The sequence below is a fragment of the Ammodytes marinus genome, assembly GCF_949987685.1.
Source record: "Ammodytes marinus genome assembly, chromosome: 10".
In the NCBI taxonomy this organism is placed as follows: domain Eukaryota; kingdom Metazoa; phylum Chordata; class Actinopteri; order Uranoscopiformes; family Ammodytidae; genus Ammodytes; species Ammodytes marinus.
In genome coordinates, this window is record NC_137214.1 from 5087240 (window position 1) to 5109327 (window position 22088).

Genomic DNA, 22088 nt, shown 5'->3' on the forward strand with positions numbered 1-22088 from the left:
TGCCTTACGCCCCCTCGATGACGTCGCAGGGGCATGGGCATTTCCCGTAGTAACCTAACCTTTCCCGTCTGCCCTCTGCTGCTACGTTTGCGCCTCCTGTCTTGAAAGGGAGGTGAGGAAGAGTTTACTATCCGGAGAGTTCAAGGTTTGCTTTCGGTGTTCGTCTGGAGTAGAAAGGGTTTGGCGAGGCAGAAAGCCCCTTTTCACCGACCCAAGATGCTGAACATGTGGAAGGTCAGAGAGTTGGTTGACAAAGCGTGAGTATCTCCCATGTCCCGTCTGTGTCGTGTTATTTGTGCCTGTAGTTTTACCTGTTTGAAAGAGACACGTACCCAAAACTTTGACGTCACGCCACTCTAACAAGTTAGCTAGACTGTATGCTACTAGCAAGTTAGTTAGCTGGCTTTGACAAATACTATTTGTCTTAAATAGGAGTTCCCCTTCTCTGCCGCAGTTATTTCAACCGATCTGTTGGTTGTGTGAGATCACATCGGCACTGTTATGAGATCACGAAGCTTGTTTTTTTGTGCGTTTTCTCCCGACAGCCCAAGCTAACAAAGTTAGCTAATTCTCTAGCCTGCTGGCTAGGTAGCTTAGCTGAGCAGGCTAGCCAGCTAAGCTAGTTTGACAGCTCTTGGGCTGCGTAATCAGCGGGGAGTGTTTACCTTTTACTCATAAACGCTCATTTCGTTCTTCTTTTGCGTGGCTACCGCTGAGAAGAAACGTTTTTTTGAAACTTCATTCAGTGTAGGAAACATATTACTTTCCGGTTGTTGATTGTTATGACACTTGTAGCTAGGTAACACTTCACGTTACAGTAGCTTTCCTGTACAGCCAAGAGATAAGCTATTCAAGATTGTTTTACGTTTCATAAGCACGACAATTGCAGGAGCAGTCGTTGTTTATTGAGTCAACAATGCAACACAAAAGAAATAATCGTTAAATAATATGTATAAGAGAAAAACAAGCGATGAGAGCCACCTGAGACCTAAATAAACACTAAAACAACGCTATCGACATGGTGCAACTCAAAATTAGAATGTAGATATACAGTACAATATACAAAATCGAATGTTAAGTGAAGTGTACATAATATAGAACACTGTACATGGTACAGACTGCTTCAAAATGGCACATGTAGGCTACACGCAATATGTACAGATGTATGTACACGTTATTGGTATTCTAAACCGGTGTAACTTCATGAACAGATGTAGAAATAAACTATGTAGTCATGTTTCAAAATGTTCTGACTGTGGAGCTTGATAACTCAAGTGCAACAGTCTTGTGTTGTGTGGGATGTAACTGTCCCTGGAACACATTTTGGAAGACTTCACAGCCAAATCCTAATGCTTGTCTTTAGGGTTGCAAAATTCCGGGAATTTTCAAAGTTGGAAACTTTCCATGGGAATTAACGGGAATTTATGGGAATTAACGGGAATTTTGGGAATTAACGGGAATAAACGGGAATTTACTAAATTTAAAGCAACCCAAATGCACTACATTCTTCTAACTATGTTATTTCAGTCCAGGCAAACGTTCTAGACTGTAAAAAGCAGTTTTTTCAACTAAGTTTTAATATATTTATGAACATTTAGTTTCAAATCAGATTTTTTTTTAAAGAGGACCTATTATACTACTTTTCTGGTCTTAATTTCTTGTTTTACACTGCTATAGAGCAACCTGACACGAATCACATCACAAAAAACTATGTAGATTTTCGGGAAGCTCTTTCTCTTATTTTGGCGATCCAGCACATCCTGTCAACACTTGAGTGTGTGTGCTTCGGCAATCTCCGATCCCTCCGCCTGTGCATCGGCCATCTCCGCTACCCTCCCCCCCCTCCTGCAAACCCCACTCCGTTGTGATTGGTTACCTTCCTTCCGAAACACTTTCAGTGGCGGGAAGCGCGAGCATGGACCTATAAGGGCGCGAGGCAGACGCGAACAGGGAAGTGACAGCATTACCATACATGGAAACATCCGCGTGGTCACATCACCAATTTTTATGCGACGTCACCAATTATGAAAGGGTAGACCGCTTTGAAGACGTGACTTCTCGACTGGCTAGAATAGTGTTTAGTGCTCTGCACAGACACCCCAGACGGTCAGCAGGGAATACGTCGAAATGCATGTAAGTCATTATTTGATAATTTAGTATGGTTAAGCATGACTATGAATCATCATAACAACGTTTATAGGTCATAAAAGTCAAAAAGCATCATAGGTCCTCTTTAAGTTTATTGACACACCCAACTTGATATCATATATTGCTTTTTACTAGACCAGGTTTACAGAGGCTTAAACTGTGATTTTAAATATAGTTGGGGACAATATATTTTAGCATAATCTTGACTAAAACAACCAGATTTTATGCAAGTACACTTGGCAAATTGCACATAGCACGTCCTACTGCAGGGGTACTGAGGCCATGCCCCCTACATGCTCTGTGCATTCCTCCATCACATGGGGGGGGGGGGGCATTTGACTTTATTTATTGAATGGGTGGGTTCAGAGAGATGAGTAATATTTAACTCAACATTCATCTTTTTGTTGTTCAGTGAAATTATTGATTGTTCATAAAATAATCAAAACTTGATAAAGTTCTTCTTACAAATAAATCTGTTCAAATGTAATGTTTTTTTATTATATTATTTTGCATGGATGTCTGCCTATGAACAAAGATAGTGTTTAGATTTATGTTTGGATATGAAAAAAAAAATCATTTAAATGACCGACATTTAGTTAATTCCTATCATTTCCAATTTTGAATATTCCCAAAATTCCCGAGCGAAAGTTCCTGTGGAAACTTTCCGGAAACTTTCCGGTAATTTACCGGAAACTTTCCACCCCTTTGCAACCCTACTTGTCTTACACCCGCACCCCAGACTGGTTTTCAAGTGAAACTAGTCATTCAGACAACAAATTCAAAGTGTCCAAATAGTTAACATTTTACATCACAATACAGTTACATATAGACAAGCTTTTTTTTTTTTACAGCTGCAGCAGCTTATCCAATCATCAATGTGTTTGCTTATCTAACTCTTATCAAATATGTTTGTTAGAAAATCACTATACACGCTACCACATGGCCATTTTATTGTGACGTATAAGGTCACAGAAAAAGCCAGATATCTGAGCAACAGAGAGCACTTATTAATCAGTGACCAGTGATCCTGCTGTGTTTTGCAACTTGTTGGTAAACTTCCAGCTGCTGGCTTAAAGGTGCATTATGTAGTTTCAGGGGAGAGAGAGAGAGGGATGTTAACATTTGCAGAGCCTGCCATTAGTTAGCACAACTTATTTACTTTACATGTGATGATTATTAGAATTGAATCATTCTATCATTATAGATTAAAACTAAATTATTTTGAAGAAAACCTGGAACCAAACATATAAAACTAGAATATGTTTGTAAACCAAACTGTGGGCCCTGCTGCTGTAAACAACAACAACAACAACAGTGAAACAGTAACTTTTCAGGAAGCTTTCTAACTTCAAACTGTGTAAGGGATCCAATTTTTCTGTGTAGACGGCTTGTTTAAGTTATAAGAATATTCACTTCTCTCTGACACGCCCAAAGTTACACAGTGCACCTTTAAGTGCCTGTATTTTGATGATTGAAGTGAATGTGGACGCATTAGTCACTGTTTACCTTTCAACCAGGTGTCCATTGAGCTTAAGAAAGAGATAGCCACAAGTCAGCTAAAACATACTATACATGTGTACAAAAATGCTACATAAAAGCCAATGCGACTGACACACTGTGCACTATATAATGAGTCTTTGTACAATTTGGTGGCAGTGTCCAAGCCTGGATGGACCAACAGCAGTTATTTTAGTGGCTGGAATGGTCCCCACTGGACTTAGGTAACACCTTTAGGGACTTGTGAGTCTTTTGTCCTGCTTTGGACTCTGCTTTTACTTTTGCCCTCAACTGTAGGGCCTGTGCTAGGCTGTTGCACAATTATTTTTCCTCAATTCAAATGGCTCATTTTGCAGGGCCCCAGATAACAGCATGGTGTTTTCCTAGTCCATTCAAAAAGGCCTTTCCTTGATAAATCCACTTGTCTCCTTGGAGTGTTCGACAACATAGAAACATAGGTTTCGATGAGAGTCAGAGGGAGAAAGGCCAGTTTGAAAGTTAGTTTCTGTATCAAATCAAGGTTGATGGAGCAGCTGGTGTTTTTTTTGTTGGACTCTCTGAAATAGTTACTTTTAGTAGTTTTGGAAGACGGCACTCAAATCTTTCATTAAGAAGAATGTTCTGTTTTGCCGACCGACCACGGAAAAAGTTTAATTTAACAGTTAACCAGCTGTTCGCTAAACAAACGGGGCTTATTACGTCACCTTGTTCATCGCTCTGATTGGTTGTAGTGCCATCCAATTGCGTGCAGTGGTATTTGAAATGCACGTGTAGGTGCCGCAGTTGGGAAGGTCTATTGATCGTGGCCAGACCCTCTATCGTTCTAGATATGGGTCTGGATTTCTAGGCTATAGTTTTGCACCAATTAAAAATGATTTCCATGGAAGTCACCAAGCTTCAACTGCAACGACAACTGTGTGGGCATCATGCAGCATTTCCCGTTAAATGACTGTGGTTATTGTTTTTGGGTGAGGAGGATAGACGCAAGCAACATATACTATCATGTTACAAATAGGCAATGCAATGAATGGCAGCAACATGTATTAATTATAATATGAGAAACAGGGTTTTGAGTGGGTTGATTTTTGACACTGAAGGAAATGTGTGTGTGATGGTGTGTCACGCGTTCCGTTTGATGTGACTGATATCTAGCACAGGAGCCCTCACTGTGAGGAGATAAGAGAGGTTGCATCACTATAGAACATCCTCTTTGTCTTTTGCCTGTCATTCACCTAAACATGAACGCTTTGTGTACAGTATCACTTACTAGGCTAGAGAGACACATGCAGGCCTTTCAGTTAGTCACTCGAACACAATGGCTATTTTTCACAAGGCAAGGCAAATGTATTTATATAGCACACTGCATGTATAGGGTTAAATAACTTGTTGCCAACTGAAACATATTAATCACTGCAGTTTTTGTCCGATGGACGGAGGGCTCTTTCCTATTTGCTTGGTAAAGTCCAGGTGGTGACTTTTCTTTGGGAGGGGCTGGGCAGTGTTCTGTCTAGGATAATATACTTATTACATCTTTTTTTACAAATCAGGAATAGTCCAATTGAGATTCAAATTGTCTTCTACACAACAAAATAAACAGTGTGATGTTGTTGATTGCAACAATATAATGGTCCCGACTCCCACATCATTCTCTGGGTTAGATACTTTTTCTTTGTATCTGTCCTAGCAGACATGCTGGTTGTCAGAGTGTATATGAGGACACATGGTGTTGACCTCCTTACAGATGCGGGGCCCTGCTGAAGTTGAATGGTGTTTTTTTTACAGATATATATAGAAGCAATGCTTGGTTTGCTTTGTTGTGTCATCATTCTGAATGATGGCCTTGTTCAGGACATAGTTCATTCATACATACAGCTGAGCTCTGGAAAAAAATTAAGAGACCACTGACTCCAAATGTTCTGTGTGTCTGTCGTTTATCTCTCGTTATTTTTGAGTAGAATGAACCCTTTTGGTTTTATAATATAAACTACTGACAACATTTCTATCAAATTCCAAGTAAATTTTTTTTGTCATAAAGAGCATTTTCAATAAGTAATGTAGAGATGAAGATTCAAGAAAAATCCAGACTGGTCTCTTAATTTTTTCTGGAGCTGCTGTATACATACACTTTCATTCTTTGCTTTATTTGCATACCATTATGAAATATGGAAGAAATCTCCCTATTAACCTGGGATTGTTACGGTCACCAATTACAGTGCAGCTGGTCTCTCCCTGTTTGACTTCCTCTTTTTTTTTTTTTTTTTCTCTCTTTGGTTTATTAGACTGTCAACAACCCCACAGTTTCCCTACAGTGAACAACACACTCTGTTTCACCCAGTGGCTGTTTGAGCGCTTTATTTAATGTGTGTCTGTCTGCTGAATGCTGATCTGCATGTTCTTGTTTAGTCCTTTTGTTGTCCCTTGTGTGCTCTGAATCTAACCTCCAGTTGGATTTCAGAGCACACACACACACACACACACGCACGTACTGAAGCACCCCCCACCCATTGTCCAACGGTGCTTTTAGCCTCTAAAAAGGACAGTATATACGGGTGTGGCTGCAATGAGAGAGCACCTTTTTATCTATTTTATCTCAAATGAGGGCCACATACTTCACACTGAAAAGCCAAATGCCATGTTAGAATACTTCACACGGTCACATTGTAATGCCCTTACATTGTACACTTTCAATGTCTACAGTTCACTGCATATTGCGCATATTTTGAATAACGTTCCTCATATTGCACATTTCAGTGTAATGTGTAGTTTAGCCTTACCCTTTTGCACTATTCAAACTCTATTTATTGTATATTCATGTTCTTTCATCTCATCTTATTCGATCCTGTTGTCGTTATTGCCCCGTGGGTCAGAGGGTGATGTAACTCCTCTGTATGTCTGCTGCATATTGTAGACATTGACAATACAGTTTACTTTGACTTTGATTAATGAGATGGTGTGTGTGTGCTTTTTTCTCTGTAGAACCAACGTGGTGATGAATTACTCTGAGGTGGAGTCTAAAGTCAGAGAGGCCACCAACGATGACCCATGGGGACCGTCGGGACAGCAGATGAGTGACATCTCTAGGTAACTACCGTATATAGTGTTAAACGACATCTTTATTGACATTTTCAAGCTTTATTAGATAGTACAGAGTTGAAATGGGGAGACAGAGAGAGAGAGAGGGGGGGGATGGATTTGAACCCACGACCACTGCAACGAATGGTACGCGCTCTATCCACTACGCCACTGTAGTGCCCCCCCCCTCTTCATACAAAATGTTAATACTAATCTAAACATTAGAAAGATTAGGTTGAAACATTGTAGAATTTCAGGAACTCGTACTAGAGCAATTCTTTTTGAAACTCAAGAAATTCACCTCCATTTTGACCATAGAGAAAGCTATTCTAGGTTTGGGTTTTGGGGCCCTGCCCATGAAAGTCCCTGTTTCCGAGGGTAGTATTTATCTGCCGACCGGAAACTCCTGTAACTCTGTGGTCAGCACTGAACACAAGTCTCGCTTTGACTGCAACATGTGTACAGCATTCAATGAAAGTACTGCAAATCACTGGTTGTAGTATCAGTATTCATCAAAGTACCTTCATGGTTGATTGCACTTATTGGAAGTCACTGTGAAGCTTGAGCTAAATGAAATGGGATGTACTATTAATTCTTCTCTTGCTTGATAGTTGTTGGAGCAAACTACAGACTTAAGTTAAAAAAAAAAAAGGAAACGTGTTTCTTTTCTACTGTAATTCAGACAATCAAAACAGCAATGGATTAGAACACGACAATGAACGTCCTCTTCTTTTACAGTGGTGTTAACATGTCACATATTATTAAATGCCAATTTGGATAATCCTGCCATCCGATTTGCCTAATACTCCCCGTTCTTTCCCTACACACACACACACACACACACACACACACACACACACACACACACACACACACACACACACACACACACACATACTGAAGGAACCTGTACTTCCAGAAATACTTCCTGAGTTTAGTTTCTAGCGCTCTGTAGCACGGGTGGAGTCTTTTGGTTGAAGGCTGTAAAGGGATTACCCAGTCCAACTGTCATTGTCATGCTTTGCAAATACAAGAGGTTTGTCAGTGAAATGACACAGTCTCCATCTCTCTGTCTTTGTCGTGTTCATTTCCCTGTCATCAGATGCACCTTCATGTACGAGCAGTTCCCCGAGGTGATGAACATGCTGTGGGCTCGCATGCTACGAGACAACAAGAAGAACTGGAGGAGAGTCTACAAGGTGGGTGACAGTACAATGGTTCAATGGACTCTACTTATTTAGCGCTTTAGCTTTACCCTGGTTTTTCCACAGACTCAAAGCGCTTTACATTGTTTTGTACACATTCACCCAGTCAAACGCACACATTCATACACCGATAGCAGCAGCTACCACGTACAGTTGCAAGCTAACTATCGGGAGCTATTCGGGGGTTCAATGTCTTGCCCAAGGACATTTCGACGTGTGGGGGGGAGGCGGGGGATCGAACCACCGACCTTGCACTCCAATGGCCGACCGCCCTTCCCCGCCTCGCCACAGCCGCCCGTACCGCCCAGTACGGTTACTACATGCTTCATTATGGCACACAGGGCTCGAAGGCCTAAACCCTAAGGACAGTTTAGATTTGAACTAAAGATGTTGGCTTTAATTTAAAGGTGCACTATGCAATTTCAGATGAGGATTTGTTAACATTTGCACAGCCTGAAGTCAGTTTACAAAACATATTTTCTCTCCATGTAATTCATAGTGTTTGAATAATTCTATCATCATAAATCAAAATTATTTCGAGGAACCTGGAACCAAACGTAAGACTACACTGTGGGCTCTGCTGCTGTAAACAACAACACTGAAAAATTTTTAACTTTTCAGAAAGCTTTCCAACTTCAAACAGTGTGTACAAGGGATCCAATCTTACTGAGAGAACATGTAGTGTATTCAGTTATGGGAATATACCTTAGAAAATGTTCGCTTCTCTGAGACACACTTAGGGCACCCTTGCATAGAAAGAGTTAGCATCTAACCCTTTCTATGCAAGGCCAGCTAGGAGTATTTGAGCATCTAACTGTTAGATGCCTCACATTGTTAACATGCTCTGAGTTGATGGGAGAAAGGTGTGGTGGATAAAATGAGACCGTAACAGATCCTACTTCAAGGTCATGGGAGAGGAAACATGTCATAATGACTCCAACAAGTTTCAAGATAAGAATCTAAGCTTAAAGGAATACTTCATCCATACGGAACCGGAATTCTATCATTATAAAATCGCTATTATGATATAATAAATTAGGTTTTTCTTCCCTCAGTCTTCCCTCAGTCTTCCCTTTGGCCCAACTGTCCTATTAATTCTTACTCTACATTTTCCCATGTGTGACGTCACGCATGGGAAAATGTAGGGTTAGACAGTGAGACCATAAAAACACTCTTTCTGCCTTTTCTCAGACTAGGATGAACCGATTTCTAAAATGTTTGCACATTTATACTACATAGGAGCTCAGAGTTCAATACACCTTCATATTTCTGCCGGTGAAGTTGGTCTTTAAGCACTTTTTTAAAACTGCTGTCTAACTGCTGTTGTGTTTTTCTTCAGTCCCTGTTACTGCTAGCCCATCTAATCAGGAACGGCTCAGAGAGGGTCGTCACCAGCGCTAGAGAACACCTGTATGACCTCAGATCATTAGAAAGCTACCATTTTGTAGGTAAGGTATCATCCTCCTGTTTCCCCTCTTATCTTTTTCTACTTGATGCCATCTTGTATTATGCATGTTGGAGGAGTACCTAAAAAAAAGTTGCTAAACATGAAAACACTTTTTTATTAACAATAGCTTCAGTGTGAGCTGTTATGAATGGATGAAAGCCTTAAGCAGTGCTTAGTCCACAAAACCTTAAACCACACACACACACACACACACACACACACACACACACTCTGCCCAAAAGCTGCTTTCACACTTTCCCAACCGAGTAAAGATTTGAAAACAACATTCATAACTTCACTCCATGGAGACGTTGATACATATCTTTTGTGAGGTTTGAATATCATAAAACATATTAATGTGTGTATTTCTTTTGTGTGTAGATGAGAATGGGAAGGACCAAGGGGTGAACGTGCGTCAGAAGGTGAAGGAGACGGTGGACTTTGTCCAGGACGACGACAGGCTCAGGGAAGAACGGAAAAAGGCCAAGAAGAACAAAGACAAATACATCGGGGTTTCATCAGACAGTATGGGATACCGCAGCAACTACAGTAAGCCCCACAAACGAGGGAGTTCTAGAAGTCAAGTCAACTTCATTTATATATAACACACTTATAACAGTGCTGTACAGTAAAATACATTACATCCAAAACATCAAATAGACACATAAAAGCAAACATGTAAACTAAATTAAAACACAAAACAATAGTAAAAGTTCTAGAAGACACTGCTGGGATAGAACCCTCTCAACTAGAGATAAAAGCCAAGGAAAATAAGTGGGTTTTTCACAAGGACTGATAATTGAAGCTAGAGTCAGCCATCTCTGGAGAACGCTTGTTCAAAAATCAGGGAATATATCCTTACGATCCACTACTAACTAGTGCTGGCCAATATGACCAAAATGTCATATCCCGATAACGATACATTTGACGATATAGCATATTTTCTGTAAATTCATATGATGAATATTTCATATAAATAACACATGGAAATAAGGCCTTTCTCTTGCAACAGTGGGTCAGTCCAAACCCCTTTGTCTACGTAGGCCTTACATAGGTTCTCCAGAATCCATGACTCAACCTTTTTTCTATTGAATTTTTTCCTTATGGACAATTTCACTACAAGGTTGAATACAGTCAATCTAATAGTAACCTGTGGCTCCAGTTAGTCATTGTGTTGTCATTTAATTCTTTCCCTCCTTAACGTAGACACTAGTCCATATCTGAGTACCCTTCTGCCCCACTAGGCTTACATAAAACAACCTTTTTTTTAACCAAGCCTTTGGCTATTAATTAAACGAATGTCCTCTTTTTTTTCTTGCTTCTGTCCAACCCTTACCCTTCTCCACCTACCTGTAATTATGGAATGTCTTACTCCCCCTATTAAGATCCATGTCATCCCACTCACTCTTTCAAAAGCAGCTTAAAAAACATCTTATCTTTTCACGACTCAAATAATCACCTCCTGTCCTCTCCATTGCCCCACATTTTTTCTCTATCTAAGACATGTGTCTATCACATCCTTTTCCATATAATTTTCATTATTTTGATTATTTATGTACTTTGTCTCGATATTTTCTAAAGTGTATTTGTTAGCCTTTATAAATATGATTTGATTGTGATTATTGACAGGGGTGGAACTCTTGTACAAGCCCATTGGGCTTCGTTCCCTCCTTGCAACAATAATGTTAATGTGTGCTAAATAAATAAACTAAACTAAAACTAATCCTTGTGTCCAGCGGGGGACAGGTACGACTCCAACGACGGCCGGGGGAAGTGGGACGAGGACTGGGACAGGAACAAAGGCCAGTTCCCCTTCAGTGAGAAGCTGGGCGAGATCAGTGACAAGATAGGCAGCACCATCGACGACACCATCAGCAAGTTCAGGAAGAGAGAGGAGAGGGACGACTCGCCCGATAGATTCAGGTTCAGATACACACACAATTCCCTTTGGCTGCGTTCCAATAACCCATACTATCTACTATTTAGTATGCTAGAAAAAAAAGATTTAGGATGTCCTGATTTCTTGTGGCCAGATTTAGTATGGTTAGAAATACCCGGATGTCCGACTACAGCATGCTATTTTAGGCGATTCTGACCCGCAATCCGGTGCGCACCGGAGGTGACGTCGCATCGACGGAGCCTCCATATGAAAACAAAAGGGGATGTGACAATATAAAAGCAAGAGGCAAGATCAAGGCGCGATGTTATGATGAAATAAATAAGTAAAAGTATGTCCCAAGTGTATGCCTACTGCATCCTAACTAGATTATTTTTATGATCAGATGTAGTATAGAAAAAAGAAAAGAGGATGAGAATTGGAACGCAGGGTTTGTTTTATGTTTCGCGACAAAGTGAAAGGGACAAACCATGTTGAGAGCAAAAGGGAAGCCAAACCACCAAAAGTCCCACTTGAAATGTGCACTTTATAATGCTCTCAATGTATTTCAATACAGAAGTTAAGTCATACTGTTAAAGGTTCTTACTGAAGCACCACAGGCCTTCTTTTAAAATAAGGATCATTCCAGAAAATAACTAAATGCTTCTATTAAAACGACATGGCAAAGCTTTCAATTCTATTGTAATAACTTGTAAATTAAATGGTCCAAAGTGACTGATTGGATAAATAATACCCACAAAGAGGAAAAAGGTATAAAAGAGTGCAAACACAGTATATCATAGCAAGGCTTCTTCTAGAACAGGGTTTGGGTCTTGGTTGTTGTTGTGCCTTGATGGATACAGTCAGTGCGTTTCCATGGGATAAATAGATTGGATTAAGACATACTGAATTTGCCACTCAAATGGACCGCGTCACTTGAGTATATACATGGCCTTTTCAAAGATTGGATAAAATGCTGGAGCATAGCTGACTCCGCTATGCTAGGTGGCGCTGTAGCCCTTTCAACAAGTGGTTATAGAGCCACGTCCGGTTCCCTTCCGGCAACAACACTACTATTTATTACGTCGTCTCCTTCCACTTCCTTGTGAAATCCTCCGCAGGGATTCTCGAGCAAGCGCAGAACGCTAACTCCGATATGCGATCCTGTATACATGCAGAGAGAATGCCGACTATGAACGAGTTATCTAGGTGTTCTTATCCGACTTCGCTTGTCCGTTAATGTGCCGATTTCTGTGCGAAGTAGATTGGATAAAGGTGTTTACATGCATTTTACAAGTCCTGTTGAAGTCTTATTAGTTTATTTACCTGATTATGAGTCTGCATGGAAACGCACTGACTGTGTACAAAGAGTGTGGTCCTCAACATAACATGCCTGTCTTAACCTGAGCCCGTCTTTGTCTCCATAGTGGTGACGATGAAGACCGCAGTCGCTCCTCTCAAAATGGCCAGTCGGGGAAGGAGTTTAAAGATGACGAGGAGACAGTTACCAACAAGAGCGTTAGCATAGTCCAAGCTACAGAGACCTCAGCCTCACGCAAGAAAGGCCCGTCCAAAAGAGTGGACCTGGGGGCCGCAGCCTCCTACACGGGAGACAAGAGCCCCGACACCTCCACCAAACAGGTACATTCAGCATTCAAGATGGTTGATTTGTCATTATGTACAACAATTACAGCAACAGTGTCATTGGCAAATCAATTCTCAAGTCCCAGCTTCTCTCAACAATGCCATATAGAAGAAGAAAATGCATGAGAGAAATATACAAGTGAAAAGAGAGTAACACCTGAGACACAAAAGTAGTGCAAGGACACAGTGCAGATAAAGATGTAGAGATAAGGTGCAGCATACTAATATAATGTGGAATGCTAACTTAACTTAAATGTAGAAATAGAATACTGTACATGGAAATAAAAATAACTATAGTGAAATAGGATACTGTTCATGTAAATAAATGTATAGCCCACATGTGAGCATATTTGTTCAGATGCATGTAGTAATGATTGCACGTTTCCCTAAACCTTCTGTACATGTACTTCATTGCAGCCCCAGCCAGCAGCCCCTCAGCCCTCCAGTAGTGGCCTAGCTGATCTACTAATGGTGGACACAACGCCCAGTCAGCCTGCTGCCACAGGTATTATTATGTCACAAACTATAGGGCATACTCTGGCATTTGTCAAAACTGTGTTTGACAGGCATTTATTTGAGTCTACCTGAGTCAGTAGTTGGAAAGGGTTCCAAAATAAGTGAACCGTGCCGTACTTATTTTTGTCACCATTTTGTTGGGGTACCAAGCCGTCCCAAAAGGGTGGAGCTACACACTGCAGTCCGTTTTGATTGGCCGCCATAATTCCGTGTTAGAGATATTAGCAGGCAGCTGTGTGTAGTCTCCTCGGCAAGAGTGAAGAGTCTTGTGATTGGAGGAAAATGTTTGTTTATTGTGTGGTGTTTTTCCTCTTCATTGAATGAATCAGCGGGGCTACACTGTGTCCCGCTGCTACGCTGTCACCAAGGTTACGTAGCTGCCAGGACTATCGTGGTTCAACAGCTCTAACCCATAGACTGTACGTACTCTAAACCGCAGCTATCACTGTCCGGCATAAACCCTGCCTACCATGTAAGGGTGCTGTCCACAGTGGAAATGCAAGATCTAGGATACCGTGCTCAGCCGAACCGAACTGTGCTGCTCAGTAGAAAAACAAGGCATTATGGACAACCTTTTTTCTGCCCCAAAAAAGAAAAATCTTACTTTCAATAGCTCAAATATGTATTTATTTATTGTATAGTCTCCGTACACACAAGCAAGACACCAGTAAACCCAAGAATAACCGTTTGTCTCGTGTAACAAAAATTCTGTACAACACAGAAGTCGTCCGGTGTGAGTGTAGGACCAGACTGTATCCAGTGACAGGGAGCAGCTGTGTGGAGGCTAAGGCTGTTTTAGATTGTTGGGGGGACAGCAGGGCGGGGGGGGGGGAGTTGATGTATAGGAACTAAGAGCAGCAGATGTGTTTGGAGTAGTCCCCCGGTGAACGAGAGAGGGCGGGAGCTCTGAACAGATGTTTGCTCTTCTCCACCTATCCACTGCCCCCCTCCCCCTCCCTCCCTCCCTCCTACACTTCAGACACTGAAGGAATGCTAACTATGGTGGAATGACACCTGGTAGCTTGGCTTTTGGTTTTAAAATTGATGTGTTAATGTCTATTCCTCCAACGCAGACTTGATCGGTGGATTTGCTGACTTCTCCACGCCACCGCCTGCTGCTGCCTCCTTCGGCCTCTCATCAGGATTTGGTTGGTTTCAAGACTCCCTTTTTTTCTCTTTTTTTTTTAGTTAGTGTGCATGTGTGTGCTGTGCTGTTGCAGCCATACTGCTAGAATATTCAAGGGGATGCTGGGAGGAAGCCCTGGCCATATGGAGCCTGCTACCTGCTCTGCATAACAAGAACAGACACACATCAACTCCTGTTACGGATGACAAGGAGACAGGGACAGAGGAAGACGTTGGTGGGGGTGGAGGGAGGGAGAGAGATTGAGAGAAGGGAATGCAGACAACAAGCAAGGGGCCGGTCCAATGAAAATTTCAACTTTGGCACCAGTGGTCACTGAGAATGACCTGGATAAAAGCCAGACTGTCCTCACTGAAGACTCAACTGTTTATTCTTAAAGGGATAGTTCAGTATTTTTGAAAGTGTGGTTTATTGAGAAAAAACGTATCCCACCACATATATAAACGCTTCCCTAAATACTAAATATCCATTCAGTAAATGTAGGATATTTCCACTACCTTAGTTCGCTGCCAGACAGCTGTTTATTTTTGCACCTTTTTCAAAGTGGATTTCGGCCATGTTTTGCTCATAGTAAATCTCTGCCAATATGCTGTTCCACTGAGAGCTACCAAGGCTTATTCAAGAGACACAAGAAAGCCAAAATGAGCGATTATGAAAGTGAGGCCGACATACCATTCACTGTGGATATACGAGGAAGCCTTCATGAACCAGAGTTTACTGAACAATCAATTTTGCAGAGGGAGAAGGAACAGCGTCTCTTGAATAAGTCGGTAGCTCTGAAAACCTCACATTTAGCATACAATTCACGCATCATTTTTTATATATATGCCCACCTAAAAAATGATCAGTTTTTCAGTTTACACTGAGCTAGCCCTATAATTGCTAGGGGGCCGATTTGTCTATTGTGACTTTTTTTTGCAAAAGCCTTGTTATTGTTTGCACAGCTTCGACTGCGAACGTCACTGTGTTTGGATATGACAAATATCAACATTCACACAACTTGTCTTTCCTCTCTCTCTCTGTCTGTCTGTCTGTCTGTCTGTCTGTCTGTCTGTCTGTCTGTCTGTCTGTCTGTCTGTCTGTCTGTCTGTCTGTCTGTCTGTCTGTCTGTCTGTCTGTCTGTCTGTCTGTCTGTGTCTTTCTTCAGTTGCAGCAGCAGCACCAGCCTCCAGCAGCAATGGAGAGTTTGGAGAGTGGAATGCCTTCCCTGGAGGTCAGATGCCGGTAGCCGCTCAGCCTGCAGAGCCCATTGTCAGTGATCTGTTTGGGGGCATGACAGCCAGCCCTGCCCCGGCCCCAGCCCCAGCCCCTGGTCCTCCCTCAGCAGACCTGTTTGACTTGATGGGCCCGGCACAGTCTGGCTTCACCCAGTCACAGAGCCTCAACTTCAGCATGAGCAGCACACAGAGCATGAGTGCCACAGGCCTGCCCCAGTCCATGTCAATGGTATGCATGGTCGCACCCATACACACACGCAACCTTTTTTGAATAATTTATTGATGCACATATCATTACAAGACTCATGGGGGGGTTAAATGATACAGGTGGAAGCAAAATATCCCCAGAGAAATAATGATACTTTGATTTCCATGTTCATGGATATAGAGCTAGACTGATGCATTTTTAAAATTGCTATTATTTGGGTTTGCATATCCCTCAGCTTTTGAAAAATACAGCATATCATTTGACAAAAAAACAAATGCTTATATATCTTTACAGTTTACCAGTTAACTGCTGTGATATTATACACTCCTCAGTGTATGCTTCAGTTCAACTTCTGAACATAGGGATACAAATGTGTGCTGTTCCGGTGCACTGGCTATTTCTAAATTGACCTTTTGTGACAAGAAAATAATGACCCTCAAAAGAAGCCAATATACTCAATCGCAGCGTACTAAGACATGTGAAAGTATACCAGATAAAATAATGTATTACATTTTTTTTTTAAAGCATGGTTTCAAGATTTAAAAAACATAAATACTGCTGTATGTTGCTTTTAATGTATGAACAGCTCAAACATAATAATAATAATAATAATAATAATAATAATAATAATAATAAAATTGATACGGTATATCAAAGTATTGTTCCAGTACAAAGGTTTTAAGATTTCACCAAATTAGTCCGTGTGCCTGTGTGATCAAGACATAACTGGTGTGATTGTTAAGATGGAGGACAGGCATGACGGTAGAGGCCTCACCAGATGCTCCTCTCCCCCCCCAGAGACCCCCCTCTCCCCCTCTACCCACCCACTCCTCCTGTTACTGACACACACACATTGACTAGAATCATCTTTAAGTCACAAAAACATTCAAAACACACAAGAAAAGGCTATGGAAGTCAGCATGTTAAAAGGTTCTTGACCTACTTAAAGAAAGGGACACCCAGTACTCCCTTTTGAGAGAACTTTACATGTTATGTTTTTAATGGTGTTCAGAAGAGACTAGCACATTCCTCTGACGGTATGGAGGTTAAGTGGGTCAGGTTAAATCTTAAAGGCCTTGAAACACTAGGAAGGAACTGTATCTTTCAACATGCGTTTCAGTGTTGGAGCCTTTTATGCATCTTGTCACTATATTTCTAATCATTTTAGCATGGATTAGCCCTTTTTGGCTAACATTGTACATTGTGTCTTGATGTGTTCCAGCCCCTGCAGAACATGGGCGGCCCTCTCCAGCCCCAGTGTCTGATGCAGCCCATGCAGCAGGGCCTGGCCGCTCAGGGCCCCGGAGCCAAAGCCCCCCTCCCCTCCACCTGGTCAGAGTCCCCTGTTAACATCAGCCTGGACTTCCTCAACCCCGGCATGCAGCCGCCCAAACCCAGCCAGCCCACACTCAACACACTCCAACACGGTGAGAGCAACACCACAACACACACTGTTTATCACTTCCAGATCACATTCCTACGTCTGGGTTTTTGATATTGGCCAATATCATAATTATTATTTAAAAATATTTATATTAGCCCTTAGCTCAGTTGGTAGGGCGTCCCCCCGGGCCGGGCCCAGCAGCAGACCCGGGTTCGATTCCCGCCTGCGGTCGTTCTCTGCATGTCACTCCCCTCTCTGCCCCATTTCACCTCTGTCTCTTCAATCTATCAATAAAGCATGAAAAATGCCAAAAAATATCTTTAAAAAAGAAAAAAAAAAAGTATGGTAGTGATATTGTTATGCCTGTTAAGGGCTTAAAGCTATAGTGTGTAACTTCTGTCGATCCCCATGAGTGAGTTCTGAGTCATAACAACAACACTGTCAGTGCCTCTACACGCCTTCAGCGATCGCATTCATAGCAACCCACCAATCGCATGGATTTTATACCTTCTGCTGTACGTCAAGGTTTTTTTCTTAGCAGTAGATCTCAACAACTGAAACATTTCTTGGGATTTTTCTGAGCTCCTGCACCAGTGTCGGAGGGGGGGTGGTGTTTTTAAACGCTGCCATACTGAGAAATACAGAGAGAGTTTTGTGGAGATGATAGGCTTAATCAACTATTTGTCAACTCATTTGACAATGACTCGATTGCAAAGAACACTTTTATGTCATTTATATGAAAAAGTTACATGAACAAACAAATATCATATCATACCAATATTGCATCAGATCAGTCCCATCCCTACAGGAGATCTGCCATGCATTGCTACACTCTCAGCCTCAGCCTCAATTTCATATTGATTAATTTTACATTAATCTTGTCCCTGCATCCATTATGTGATCATTATTCCCTCTCTTCTTTATTTCTGCTGTATCCTGTCTGGACTTTAGCTGTGGTTAAATCAGTCTGATGGGGGCTGTCATCCTAGGTGTGGGGGCCAGACCCCTGACAGATTCAAAGTAAAACCCATCATATCATTGGCATCATTCTGCTAACTCCCAGACTCAGATTAGCATTGAGTCATCAGGAGCCAGAGTGGATCCATTGTTAGTCCTCCTACCATCTGACCATGTCAACCATTAGGTATAAAGCAGCTCATGTTGAGTGTACAACTCAGACAAGACCCTGGCATTCCTCTGAGCAGAAAGCTTCTCTCTCCATGCATTAATGCTGACCACAATCATCTGTATTGTCTTTTGAAGCTTAAGTAAAGAGAAGTTTTCATAGTGGACGTGAGTGACGCTTCTTCAACCACAAAAAAACTCTTCTACACCTCATTCACAGCAACCCACCAATCAAATGTGATTCAAAAGATGTGTCTCCTTTTGACTCATTGAATGTGTTCTGTCATTTTACCAGGCAACCAGGTACCTGCCAACATGCTCGCCCAGGGATTTTCTGGTATGACCATTGGAACTACAGCAGTCAGACCGCCTGCAAATCCCATGATGCACCCCGGTGCTGGCATGGGGATGGGGATGGCTGCCAACCAGGCTATGATGGGAATGGGGATGGGCATGAACATGGGGGGTATGCCCCAGGGCGGTATGAGCATGGGAATGAACCCTGCTATGGTGCAGCAGCCTAAACAAGATGCCTTTGCTGACTTCGCCAACTTTGGAAAGTGATAAGAGCAAGAGAGCAAAAAATAATAATGACCAGGTGGAGCGGTGTCAGTCTGTCTGTCTCTCTCTCTCTCTTTCGCTCTCTCCGTCCATCAGTGAAGGATTGTGAACGAGCTGCAAACAAAGAGTACTTGAATAATGTCAACTATCAACAACAACCAACGCCCCTGCAATCTCTCATTTTTTTGTAAAGTAATGCTGTGTAGTGCTACAGATCTGAATGAATGTGTGTATTGTGTGTGTTGTGTTTGAGTCAATGATCTGTCTGCTCTTGGGTTATGGTCAGAGACACACACACACACTGAGTTAATTAGGAGTCAATGAGAGGAGAGGACGAGCGGGCCACCAAGAGAATGTCAAAGGGGACTTGCTTTATAACCTCAATCAAGTGAAATCACAAGTATAGCAAAAAAACATATATATATAATAGCTGAATATTTTTTTTTTTTTTTCGGGATACATTCTCAGTAACTTTACTGAATGATGACTTTTGAATAACATGATCAGCCATTTTAACTTTCTAATGTACATTGTAAGAATGTCAGGTGTACCTCTTTTTAGTCCTTGCTCTTCCTTTTTTGACCTGTAAATAAAAAAAATCTGGAGCCCTTTACGAATAAGTTATGAAGTTTCCTAAAAATAAATGGCAAGTGTGAAGAGTTGTATCATATACAGACCAAATCTGATATGAGTTACAACAAAGCACATTGACACCTTCTTTTTGTATATACATTTTTTTCCACGCACTCCAAATATTGAGCAGTAAAGTGCTTACAGTTCAAAGTAATGAATGCGTGAAGGCTTATCGTTTTAATTTGAGGAGTTTCTCCTCTCAACAGACCATCATTTGTGGCCTTTCTTATTGGTAAAAGCATACATATATATATGAATCTATATTTTACTTTTGAAGATTATAATCAGTTTGCATCCAAATGAGATAATCAGTAGGTAGGAGAAGCCTCGTACAGGGGTTGTTGGTTCTTAAATGACAGAGTGCCTGAGAGACCTTTTGCCTTTTCTCTTCGGTTCACCTCTTTGAAGGAGACTGTGACTGCAGTGTTGAGGACAGCTACCACAAACAGAGCCTCTGTACTAAATGTACAAACCTGTGTTTGTACTTTATGCCTCAAGCCAAGCATACGGTCTGTACAGATGTCAGGAGCTATTGTAGAATTATTTCACCCTCCTCTTGTTTTGTTTGTCCCCCATGAACATTTTTTTATGAGAGAAACGTTGAGCGCCCAAAACACCCAGGAGAGAAACATCCATTGAACTCCACCACAGCTCAAGTGTTGACGCAGACTGTTCATAGGATTGCATGATGCATCAATCTGTTCTCTCCATAAATCCTGCCTTCTCACCTTCAATCTGTTTTTAATTTATTTTTATTTTTTTATGTTTCCCATTGAAAACAGCAACCTTGAAAACAGTGTTGTCATAATTGTCACCAGTCCAAGTGTGAATGTTTTAAACTCATCAGGAGATGAAGCCCCTGTATCCAGTTGGGATGCAGTGTGTGCACATTCACCCTGCGTTCCAAATCACATACTTTTTTCTTTTTTTACTATACTACATACTAAAGCATGCTGGTTTCCATTACTACAAAATGCTATTGGATGTATTAAGGCTTCCTGGTATTTCTAGCATACTGCATTTGACATGCATGTATTTGGACATCCTGGCATACTAAATAGTATGGAAGTATGGGTATTGGAACACAGGGCCAAGTGTGTCATGGTGGTCGGGATGAAGATGTGTTGAAGATATAAAAGTGCCTGCCGATGGTTGCCTCCTGACCCTCCTAATGAGTGATTGATAAGTTAAATTCCTGGCTGCCTGAGATTTTTTTGGTTGATAAATAGTTCACTGAGTAAGTGGAGCCCCGTGAGAATTGAAAGGTGTGCTTCTCCTTAAGTCTCCCAAGGGCTCAACAAAAGGCTTGAGCACACTAACACCTAGTAGCCTTTATGTCAGAAGTCTGAAGCATTAAAAAATGACCAAAATCTGTGTGCTGTTTTTATAAAAAAAAAATATATATATATATCAGTAGAGGTTGTTATATGCATTTTGTTTTCTACTTCAAATTGTTCTTGATCTTCTCTTAAAATGGGATTGTTACTGAAACACTAGCATTATGCAAATGTAAAAAAAAAAAAAATCCTTTGAGAAATCTTTTTTTTTTTTTTTTGCATTATTCCCATTTTGATTTGATTTACACATGGAGATTCTACAACATTAAACAGTTGATTGAAATGTGTTAATGGCGTGTGTTATTTGGTGTGGCTTGTGTCATTAAGTCTCATTCAAAAGAGCTTCGAGCAGCAAAAAGTCAAAGACGCCGCTCGACTTTGAAATTACATTTAGTTGATGCGAGTTTGTTAGCGTCATTATCTGAGGTGATTAAGAAAGGCTGTCGATAAAGACGCACTGTTACAAAGTATAATAAGGCAAAAAGCCAAGTGAAAAATGTTAACTGCTTTAAACACCAAGTCCAAAGGTTAGCCATACCAAGTGGTTCAGAGTTTTGGGCGACTGTGGCTCAGGTGGTAGAGTGGGTCGGCCAATGATCGAAGGGTTGGAGGTTCGATTCCCACCTTGCCACTTGTGTCATGGTAGTTGTGTCCCTGGGCAAGACACTTCACCCACCTTGGCTCGTGTGAATGCCCATAGTTAGCCTGCTATGTGTGTGAATGGTAACGTGTAAATGGGAACAGGTCTCCCTTGCAAAAGAGTGGGATTTACCTGTATAAATAAAGGTTAAAAAAGAAAAAAAATTCAATAATGCCAGAAACTAGAAAAGACATGAGAGCGTTACAGCAAAAACTACTTAACTAGCTTTACTGGAACAAGGCAACAATAACTGAATCTTATTGTGACATTTGCAGTCTGCGGGTTAGAATTCCGACCCGTGGTCGTTCTCTGCCTGTCATTCCCCTTTCTGCCCCATTTAATCTCTCTCTCCAAACTGTCTAATAAAAGCAAAAACGCCAAAAAGTATCTTAAAAAAAATATACAGTCCCCTCCATAATTATCGGAACAGTTGG

General features: G+C 41.4%; 1 protein-coding gene across 1 annotated transcript; it reads left to right on the forward strand.

The window, feature by feature from the left end:
* Positions 1-106: 106 nt before the first annotated feature.
* clint1a (clathrin interactor 1a) lies at positions 107-21291 on the forward strand. Its single transcript, XM_080035946.1, has 12 exons — positions 107-257; positions 6622-6726; positions 7820-7916; positions 9262-9370; positions 9751-9918; positions 11106-11292; positions 12673-12886; positions 13307-13394; positions 14479-14553; positions 15697-15995; positions 17197-17401; positions 18779-21291. Exons 1-12 carry the CDS (start codon positions 217-219, stop codon positions 19045-19047), a joined length of 1857 nt encoding a protein of 618 aa, XP_079892072.1. The 5' UTR covers positions 107-216; the 3' UTR covers positions 19048-21291.
* Positions 21292-22088: the final 797 nt, after the last annotated feature.

Coding starts and splice junctions, on each gene's coding strand:
- clint1a (XM_080035946.1), top strand. CDS start 217: ATGCTGAACATGTGGAAGGTCAGAGAGTTGGTTGACAAAGC. Junction 13,395..14,478: donor CAGTCAGCCTGCTGCCACAG/GTATTATTATGT, acceptor CCTCCAACGCAG/ACTTGATCGGTGGATTTGCT. Junction 14,554..15,696: donor CGGCCTCTCATCAGGATTTG/GTTGGTTTCAAG, acceptor GTCTTTCTTCAG/TTGCAGCAGCAGCACCAGCC.